The 11,315-nt window shown below is 37.6% G+C and overlaps 1 protein-coding gene across 1 annotated transcript; it reads left to right on the top strand.

Moving 5' to 3' along the window:
• The first annotated feature begins 9,978 nt into the window (after window positions 1-9,978).
• LOC102496385 (olfactory receptor 4C15) lies at window positions 9,979-10,912 on the top strand. Its single transcript, XM_014582622.1, is given in 2 exon segments — window positions 9,979-10,763; window positions 10,765-10,912. Coding segments are annotated over 2 exon segments (933 nt in total).
• The last annotated feature ends 403 nt before the right edge of the window (window positions 10,913-11,315 follow it).

Genomic DNA, 11,315 nt, shown 5'->3' with positions numbered 1-11,315 from the left:
TTATGATTTATCTATAAATTATTTATACCTGCCGATAATTGCCTAACACTAATTGCCTACTTAATTTTAAACAATAAATACCGCCCTTATGGACTGATGCATTAGCCCAGAGATTAGCTTTTCATTTAGTAAGTACTCAGATGTTTTGTCCTAGTTCTACAAAAAGACACTATATTTGATCACAGTATCCACAATGTTCTTCTCCTGCACTTGAATAAAAAGCAAAGCATCTTAAAATAGAAACCAAAGATAAGTTAAAAACAAACAAACAAAATCTTTAACTGCTCAGAGACAGAAAAGTTTTGTCAAAACCTAAGCAAGTGAAAATATACAAGATCATGTCTTGGAAAATCATGCTCATGGGAAGTTTCCTAACCCTGTGGGAAACCATGAGCAATTCTACAGCTTCATGACCCCTGAGGGAATTCTCTTTAAATTCCAGCTGGAAATCAATGAGAAAATAGTTGCTTCTTCTTTTCCTTTGCCCTGAGATTATGCTGAGGACAGTACTCACAGAGCAGTGGGGAACATCCTCTACCTTGTTTTCCAGAAATGTTGTTCTCTATTTTAGATGTAGAAGTAAGAGGTAGAAAGAATCTTCACATGTGGCCAGGTACTGAGTGGAATTTTCTCTATAGAGAATAGGAGACGGCCATCACCAGAATTCTCAAGGAACTGGTATGTGGTGAGATTTTTAACACTTCCATTTCATAGACAGTTTTTCAAATTGAGATGTAGTCACTGTAAAGATGTACAGTGATTTAATGTAAACTTTCAAAATGTGAAAAAAATCAGCTAGCAGCTAGTATGGTGGTTAAGTCACTGGACTCTCACATGACCAACCATAGTTTGAGTCCTGGTAGCTTGCTTTCTCACCCTCCCTTTCTCTCTCTTTATCTCTCTTTGATGAGTGTTCATGCCCTATAGTTAATTAAAAATAATGAATTAATGACAATAATGATATAGCTAAATAAATATTATAAGAACAGTTTATTAAAAATGTATAAAAATATTATGAAGTTAACTTTGGAACAATACATGCATTGCAATAGTAATGCTTTTGTAAGAATTATTTATTTCATTTTATTTATTATTATTTTATTATTATTCAATTTGATGAGAAAGAAACATGGAGCAGAAAAGGGAAAGTTAGAAAGCAAACTACTAGGTCCTGGACTCGAATCACAATTAACCATGTGGGAATTCATTGCCTTAACAATAATGCCTCATGCTGGCCTCTAAAATATATTTTTGTTTTTGGGTTTTATTTGCAATTTAAATTTTTTTAAAATTTTTTTATATATTCAATTATATTAGTTAGCTTACAAAGATAATTTAGAAGGAAATAAAAGATGTTTAGGCTAATATAAAAAAATAGTGTGTTGTAGTATGTAAATGCCTGTGTTGTGGTCAAGGTACCAAGTTTAATGTAATGCATGGCCTAACAATAATAACTGTGCACACATGAGCTAGTTACAAAACCTTTATGTCTCAGACTCTTTATCTTTAATAGATAGAGCTTTTAATATTACCACAAAGCTCAAAGGACGTAGAAAAAAATATAGAATATGTTTGGAATCAGTAAAACAGCATAAGACATATGATGAGTGTAAAATAAATAGCAGCTGTTACTAATAGAATGCAAACATTTGGAGCAGGAGGGCTATGAGCACCTACTTTTAATGAAATTAGACCTACTTTCAACTTTGCATCTTCAAGTTAAATCCAAATGACTTAGAAGTACAACAAGTGAATATTGTTATCCTAGTTATTCAATGTCATTTTGTTTTTTTCTTTCTTTCTTTCTTTATATTTATTTTTTTTTGAGAGGTTTATTTGCTATAGGGAGCATGCATTCACCAGAAAGACAGAGAGATGGAAAGCGAGAAATCACCCCCTGGGGGGGATGGCTACGCTACAATCCCTTCTCTTCCATTCTCCTCCTGGGATCTTGGGCATGCACACACACGCACCCGGCATGAGTTTAAGCCACTGGGTCCGAGACTTGAACCATGGTCAACCACATGGGAGTTCAGTGACATAGTCATTATGCTAATTACTGGTCCCTTTTGTTCTTTATTGATATATTATCACTTATAATTTGTGTTCTCTTTATCCTGATAATTTGGATTAGAAAATTAGAATTTTCTGAAGCTGGATTAATGATGCTGATGGAGCATGATACATTCAAGTATCTACTGATGTATCCATTCATGTTCCACTGCATTTTTATTTTCTAGAATTATTTTATTTAACTTTATTTTTATTTATTTATTTTTTCGTTTATTTATTTCAGTCTGACCACAGAGGTGGGGAGAGAGAGAGAGAGAGACAGAGAGAGTGAAAAGCTGCCAGGTCCTGAACTCAAACCACAGTTGACCATGTGGGAATCCAGCACTTTTAACTACCATGCCACCTGCCAGCCCCTCCACTACATCTTAATGAATGGCACAGGAGAAGGGTTGTTTTTTTGTTTTTTTGTTTGTTTTTTTGGTAAGAAAGAATGACTCAAGTCATGTGGTTGAATTTTCTGACTAACTGTGTCCTTTTCCTTTTTGTTATGTGCATTCGATGCCATATATAGCATTAAGGTCCTGCTTCAAAATAGCTCAGAAAAAAATAAGTGATAAATCATGAAGAAAACAGAGAAAGTTCAGACATCTTACAGAAAGGATACCAGTGGAAACATAGAACTTTATTTTTTTTGAATTCTAGAAATAATAAATGCATAACAATTGTGACATTTAGGGACAAAAATAGAGCTGTACTGAGGAGAAAAATGACTAGAACTCTGAAGAGAACTTATTCTCCAGGTTGTGACGAAAAGGCATGTTTAGGTAGACAGAGAGGAAATAAATCTTTTTTGCTAAATAACAATCTTGGATTAAAAATGTAGAGTTTGAAAGAACTTAACAAGGAAGTTAATAGAATTTTAACTTATTCTTTTAACTTGTACTGACACTATTTACCTAGAAAAATGTATGCAAATGTGACCGATATGCAAATGTATGTATGCATCTAAAATTTGCTGCTTCAAATACAATTACAAGACATTACTTCTTTATGTTGAATATATCACTAAGTCCTCTTATCATTTTGAATGTTATATATACTTCAAAGTTGAAACAGAAATTTCTTCTATTTTAAAATGATGGGTGCAAAAATTTGTTTTGTGGCTGAAAAGATGGGGGGGAAAGCGGCAATGTGAATGAGGGACACGGGATGGTCAGCTTCCCAAGGTCACTGGTCCTAGAGTTGGCCTAGGGCTCAGTTCATGCAATGAGAGGCCCCTGAGCAAACTCAGATGCACTCCAGCATTTTAAAATATGGCTACCAAGAAAGAAAAGACTGGAATATTCCAGGAGAAATGAGAACACAATAAGCTGCTACCTATGGGAGAATGTGAATTTAAAATTGATGTCAAAGTGCATGTTTGTAGGATGGAGTGGGCTAGGCCCATTATATAGTGGTTTATGGAAAACATACGATAGAGTTTACTTTTTTTTTTTTTGAGAGAGAGGTTTTTGCTTTACAACAGGTGTACTTACTGGAGGGACAGAGACAGAAAGTGATAAAACACCCCCCAGGTTGATGGCCAGGCCATAATCTCTTCTTCTACATTCTTCTCTTGGTTTTTGGGCTTGTACATATGCACACCCAGTGTGAGTATTAACCTGCAGAAAAGTATGCTGTGTGTGTGTGCAGGCATGCCCAAAACACTGACTGTAAGGAGGAATGGAGGGTAAAGTATTGTGGCACGACCACTCCCTGTTAGATTGGGTGCTTTCTCTCTCTCACAGCACTTACCCTCTGAGAATTAAATAATAGTAGTAATGATGCTAAAACTGGCCCAGCTATGGTGGTGCAGTGATAATGCAACCCTCTGCCATGCTGGACACACTCACAGACGTCCCTGTAGATGCCTGGGATGAAAGCGTGTGCCTAAGATCTGAGCTGGCTAAGCTGGGGTGGATCGTGGTGTGAAGACCATGCTAAGAGTGCCTGCCCACAAAGAAATATAAATCAATGCAAAGAAATATACATCAGTATTTTATATCTTTCTTTTGATTTATACTATGCAAAACACATTAATAACAGTTTATTTGACTTTTGAGGGTCAGGCAGCTTGAGGCACAGAGGTTAGTTCAATGACACAGAGCTATTCAACAGTGAAGCTGGGATTGTTAGTTTTTTGATAGCAGAAAGTGATTTCTTTTTCTTTGTAATAATCTTTTTATCTAGAATAATTTTAAATTAATGGAAAAGTTGTGAGTGACCAAGCAAAGTATTTTACATCTGTAAATTAATAAAAAGATGAATCAAGATCACCAGTTGGTGTAATGGTTACGTCGCTGGACTCCCATGTAGTTGACAATGGTTCGAGTCACAGCGCCCGTGACTTAACCTCACACTAGGTGCATGTGCGTGCATGCCCAAGATACCAAGAGGAGAATGGAGGAGAAGTGATTGTGGCGTGACCATCTCCCTGGGGGGTGATTCCTCGCTTTCTGTCTCTCTCTTTTTGTCTTTCTGGTGAGGGCACGTGCCCTATAGCAAAATCCTCTCCAAACCAAAAAAAAAAAAAAAAAAGATGAATAAAGACCCTTATCCTTGATCTTGATAAACAAGGAATTAGTAGTAAAATAACTGTCATATTCTGTGTCAGTGATTTTGGGAGCTTTTTGTAACTGGTCATCATGATCTTGTGCTTCCTACTGCAGCAATGTTCACTCATTTAATTATTTATTTAGTAACTCCTGATTTGCATTGAATTATTATACATCTTTGTGGGATACAGTATAGTTTTTCAAAGCATACATGTTGTGTGTGATAATTATCAAGGATATTAACATATTCATCATTTTCATCAAGGAACATGACATTATGTTGTGCACCTTCAGTATTCTACTACCTTTCTTTGTCTTTATTCTTTTTGGAGATATAGATTAGCTTGGCAATACCTGTTTTTACTTTGCTGTGGCACATGTTTTCATAACCAGTTCACCTTGTTTATATGCCTTCTCATCCTTTTATTGCTTTTTCACAAATCTCTTTTTCCCCTTTCCTTCCCTACTTATATGTAGTTCACACACCCATGTAGTCTCTGCTGTGTGTGTATAAAATACATTATGTGTGTGTGTGTGTGTGTGTATTTTACGTGTGTTCAATTCTAACAAGACCCCTAGAACCCTATCAGTAGAGCTTATTACATTCACAGAAGTAAAAACTAAAACTTTGTAAATTTTCAGTGAATTGCTCTATGGCATAGATCAAGTAGAACTTAGACTGGAACCGAGATTTGTTTCAGTTCTTACCCACTTCACATAATTGCTGTTTGTGTCTTAACCACTGGCTAAGCTGGCCATGGATAAATCACATATTGAATTCTTTATTTTGTAATACATGGTTATTGATGGATCCAATGACCTCTTACAGTTCGTCTTGTACTCCTGTTTTCTTGATGATAGCTTGTAACTGGGTATGGAGTTTATAGTGCAGACACCAGTTAGGAGCAAACCTGGGGACATGATAGACATGGTTGTTTCAAAGTAAAAAAAAAAAAGAATAGATATTAGAGTACACATTTATATATTTGGGTTTTTTTACTGTTTTTTTAAATGGTTACTTTTTTGCCACTCAATGTGGCATTATTAAAAATAAAAAAATAGTTATTAGTGTACACATTTATATATTTGGTTTTTTACTGTTTTTTTTTAAATGGTTACTTCTTTCTTGCTATGTTGTCTAGGCTGACCTCAAACTCATGATCCTCCTGCCTCAATCCTAACTCCCGAGTAACCAGGATTACAGGCATGCACCACTGTATATGCCATCCACTTCTTTTTTACTTTTTTTTTCTATCTTCCTTCCTTCCTTCCTTCCTTCCTTCCTTCCTTCCTTCCTTCCTTCCTTCCTTCCTTCCTTCTTTCCTTCCTTCCTTTTTCTTTCTTTCTTTGTCTTTTTTTTTCTCTTTATCTTTTTCTTTCTTTTTCTCTATGGTGCCTACACTAATGAGAGAGAAACAAAAAGTAAGAGAACAAAAAGGAGGGAGAGTGAGAAAGCACTCCTTCCCATGGAGGATGGCCAGGCCACAGTCTCTGCTCTTCCATTTTCCTCTTGGGACTTTGGGTACTCATGTACAGTACCTTGCAGGTTTTCCAAGTGCCTGGGTCTGGAACTTGTAATCAGCCTCCACCACTATACTGGCTTACCCAGTTCATTTATTTTTAAACAAACACATATTATAATGTACGTATTGTTAAAAAACAAAATTTGGGGGGTATAGTGGTTATGTTGCTGGACTCCCACATAGCAACTGCATTTTGAGTCCCAGATCTGGTGACTTGAAACTCATGCCTGGCACATGTGTGTGTGTGTCCAAGATCCCTGGAGAGAATACAGAAAGGTTGCAGTATGGCCATCTCCCTTGGGGGAGTGTTTTCTTACTTTCCCTTTTACTGTCTCTGTCTCTCCCTATGATGAGCCCATGCCCCCAAGACAAAAGCCTCTTAAAAAAATTTTTAGACAATTTTTTTGAGAGGTTATTTTGCTATAGGGAACGTGCATGTGCCAGAAAGAGAGATAGAAAGCCAGAAAGCAAGAAATCACATGCCAGGGTAGATGGCCACGTCGCAATTCCTTCTCCTCCATTCTCCTCTTAGGATCTTGAGAACAAATGAGCTTAGCGTGAGTTTAAGCCACCAGATCCAGGACTCAAACCACGATCAACTACATGGGAGTCCAGCGACATAGTCATTACACCAACTGCTGGTTCTAACAAGAACGAAATAATAATTTATTTATTTTTTCCTTTTCCTTTACACACATACACACACACACATATATAATATTTTAGACGTTTTTTGCCTTAGGGTGCATGTGTTCACCAGAGAGAGAGAGACAAACAGACAGAGACAGAGAAAAGGAAAGTGAGAAATCACCCCCTAGAGCAGATGGCCACACTGCAATCCCTTTTCCAATTTACTTTTGGGACCTTGGGCACACATGCACATGTGTCTGGTGTGATTTTTTAAGTCACTGAATCTAGGACTTGAACTACAGTTGGTCATATGGAAGTCCAATGATGATACTGCTACACAATCTGCTCATCCGGCCATCCTTTTTTTTTTTTATATCTAATTACTGTACATCTTTACAGCATACAAAAGGGACTTTGCAGTCATGTGTAGATTGCATATTAGTTCAATCAAAGATATTACCATACGCGTTATCATCAACAAATAGTTTTTCGTTTTTGAGTCCATGTTTTTGCTGTTTTTTCTTTTTTCACCTTGATTCTCTCCCTCCAGCCTCCAATACAGTTTATTTAAACAAACGATGGGTGAATCAAACCAGGCAGTCTCCTAAAAAATGGCTTCCTAGAGACTCTGGCTAGGTGCTAGGTCATGGGGTATATAAGCTTGCAGAAAGGGAAGGTGACATGAGAGGCAAGGAGAAAGTAGCATTCAAAAGCGAAAGTGGGGGAGTGAGGTAGAGAAATCATTGAGTTGGTTGCAACTGGACAGTAGGCTGCAGGAACAGCTTAAATGGGACTTTCTGTGATTGAAAGGAGTGTGGCTAATGTGATTAGCTATAATTTATTTAGTAACCAGCTCAGGAAAACAGCCTAACATAAATGATTTCAGCTTATCCATAGAAATCCAAGTGTGGGAGTACAAAGGCCATTTTGGAACAAAGTAGTTTAACAGTATGTATGCATATAAAACGCTCTCACACATTTATATACCCTTTATACATTTCAGCTCTAGGTTCAGGTGATCACACAATCATCCTTTGAAACCGTGGCTACGTGGAAGAAAGTCAGAAGTGGAGTAATTACCTAGATGACTCATGAGAAAGCTTTCTGTGGGGTAGGTGTCTGGCTTTTTGTTGTTGTTGTTGTTTAATTCCTGGGGGCATATGTGCATAACAGAGAGAGACAGAGAGGAGAGAGAGAAAGCACCACTGAATGGGATGTGATCATGTAGAAAAATACCTTCTCTATTTCTCAGTCTCATTGATTTGGGCCAAGCATGCACATATGCCTGACAAGTTTTTCCAGCTACTGAGTCAGGATTCGAAACAGAATCAGCTGGATGGAATCCAATACCCTTAATATTAGGCTATGGGACAGACCAGGTGGCTGGCTATTTAAGTACGATAATAGTAACTACAATAGGTAAGGAACTATATCATAAGCAACATTTTCACGTTGTCAAGTTGACCTTCCTCTTAATCCTGGGAAATGAGCAGGTGAGCTATACATAAGCATCTCTGCTTTAAAGCAAAGTCATTTAAATGTAATTAAATCAAACAGAGCCACATTATATGAATACTGGCAAATAATGAATAAACCCAAAGACTCATATTTAAGGTGTTATGTCTGCCTTACCCATGCAGTTGTTGCCAATTTGTATATGTAAATGACTGGGCCATCACCTTCTGATTCTACACCTTTTGCTCTGATTCCTTTATGAAGGTGCCTCATTCAAATATGGACAAAAGAAATCAGAGACTTTATCCTTTATAGGCAAGTGGACACTACAGAAAGGCCATTGGTGCTCTGAAGCTTTTCCTGGAAAAGAAAAATCCCAATTTCCATGTCAATAAATTTCCATGTCAATAAAGTGGGAAAGAACTGGATGTTGGAACCAAACTATCCATTGTTTTCTCAAACTTAACCTCTTTACATAAGAATACAATTACATAAGAATAATAAGACTGTTTATCAGGCAGCAGGTCCTACACAATTGCATTCTTTGTATTAATTAACTTAGTCATCATAACATTACAATAAACATTATTTTTAGGAACTTCTGTTCTCATTTTAAATAATCAGTTAAAAAGAAAATCTGAACAGTTATTGCACATTTTTTATATATTAAGTATAGAGCGAGGCAATTTTCTGTAAATCTTTCCCCTTATAAATGATAAATTATCCACTTTCAGTAAGACAAGTGAGAGGATATTGAACTTGCTGGAAGACAACTTATCTGACTGTGGTTCCAGATCCTGAGATAATCTGAAACATGACAAATATATGTGTCTCCAAGATCCTGTCTAGCTGGAGGGTGGGGAAAAAGTGATGGTGCCTAGATTGGACCTTGTCAGGAGGTACCTTTTTCTCCCTCCCATTCTCTCTCAAAAGTGAAATAAAATAATATATATATATACTTTTTGCTATAGGGCATGTGCACTTGCTAGAAAGACAGAGAGAGATAGAGAGATAGAAAGTGAGAAATCACCTCCCATGGGTGATGGCCACATTGGCCGCAATCCCTTCTCCTTCATTCTTCTCTTGGGATAGTGGGCACACAACACACAAGTATGCCCAGTGTGAGTTTAAGCAGCCAGGTCTGGGACTCGAACCATGGTCAACTACATGGGTGTCCACTTATGTAGCCATTATACCAACTGCTGGTCCCCAAAATTATAAATTAATAATTTAAAAGTCCCATATAAATTCAGTCTACCCATAATTGTCAGGTGGCTCTTAAATTGCATGTTGTTTCTTCTACTCATAGATAAAGCTATCTCCTGGTAAGGGTGGCAGACTGGTCACCCCTCTTCTCATTCCATGACAATGGCAGGCATGGGCAATAAGTGTCAGTATTTCTTTCTTCCCCACTGAGATGCTTTTTGATAATTCACTCCAGAAAACAACTAGTACATAAATTAGATCAAAGCTGTTCTTTCTCTACCACATGCGGATACTTCCTTTTCTACGTTTTGAAACTTCGACTATTTTAAAGTATCAATAAATTATCTCCACCTCAATTCTTGTGACTTTTGATGAGTACTATCACAAATTTATAATTATATTTTCTCAGTGACAACAGAAGCACTCAAGATAATTTTTGTGTCTGTGTACACCAACTTGCTCATGACTATAATACTGTAAACAGATCTGCAAGTTTTTGACCTAATTACAGATTCTTCTTGCTTACTGGTGTAGCATTCATCTTTCCCTTGGAAATAATGCACAACCAAAGCTTTGTAACTAAGTTTATCCTTCTGGGACTTTCACAGAATCCAAATGTTCAGAAAATAGTATTTGTTGTATTTTTGTTTGTGTACATTGCAACCATCGGGGGCAACATGCTAATTGTAGTGACTGCCCTCAGCAGCCCTGCCCTGAGGGGCTCCTCTATATTCTTCTTCTTGGCCTTCCTGTCCTTCCTGCATGTGTGCTTCTCCTCCATCATCACTCCAAAGATGATTTCAGACTCCCTCTCTGAGAGGAAAACCATCTATTTCCAAGGTTGCATGGTCCAAATCTTTGCTGAACACTTCTTTGCTGAGGTAGAGGTGATTGTACTCACAGCCATGGCCTATGACCGTTACGTGGCCATTTGCAAGCCCCTGCACTACTCTTCTATCATGACCTGGAGGCTCTGTGGCATTCTGATGGGAGTAGCCTGCACAGGGGTCTTCTTGCCTTCCATGATACAAATTCTCTTTACTTTCCAGTTGCCCTTTTGTGGCCCCAATGCCATCGATCATTACATATGTGACTTGTACCCGTTACTGAAGCTTGCCTGCATGGACACACATATCGTTGGCATTTTGGTGGTCATGAACAGTGGGTTTTTCTGCATTGTAATCTTGTCCTTGTTGCTTATCTCCTATAGTGTCATTTTGCTCTCATTGAAAACTCATAGTTCTGCAGAGCAGTGGAAAGCTCTCTCCACCTGTGGATTTCACATTGCTGTTGTGATTTTGTTTTTTGTCTCATGTGTGTTTGAATATGCAGGACCTCCAACTACTCTCTTTTAAAAAAATGGTGGCAATATTTTACACCATCCTAACTCCTTTGCTTAATCCTTTTATTTATACTTTCAGGAATAAGGAAGTGAAACAAACCATGAGGAAAGTGTGGAAAAAACTGAGGGTTGATTCTGATGAAAAATAAAACATTAAACTTAAAAAAAGTAGGTGTAAAGAAGTAAAAATTATCTTGGGTAAAAAGTTTTATAATATGCTTTCCACAGAGCGAGATAATGTCATATTGTAGAAAAAGCTTTGAGGTGATGATCAAAAATGTTTTCACTTTCGGGGAGCCAGCAGTTAGCGTAATGGCTATGTTGCTGGACTCCCCTTTTGCCGGCTCGAGTCCCGGACCCGGTGGCTTGGAACTCATGCTGGGTGTGTGTGCATGTGTGCCCAAGATCCCGAGAAGAGAATGGATGAGAAGGGATTGCAGCATGACCATCCCTCCGGGGGGTGATTTCTCACTTTCTTCTCTATGTCTCTCTCTGTCTGGCGAGTGCACGTGCCCTATAGCAAAAACCTCTCCAAAAAAAAAAATGTTTTCA

Source organism: Tupaia chinensis, unplaced genomic scaffold, assembly GCF_000334495.1.
Source record: "Tupaia chinensis unplaced genomic scaffold, TupChi_1.0 Scaffold143686_1, whole genome shotgun sequence".
NCBI classification, from domain to species: domain Eukaryota; kingdom Metazoa; phylum Chordata; class Mammalia; order Scandentia; family Tupaiidae; genus Tupaia; species Tupaia belangeri.
The sequence above is the reverse complement of the archived record's forward strand: the minus strand, read 5'-3'. Positions and strand labels throughout refer to the sequence as shown.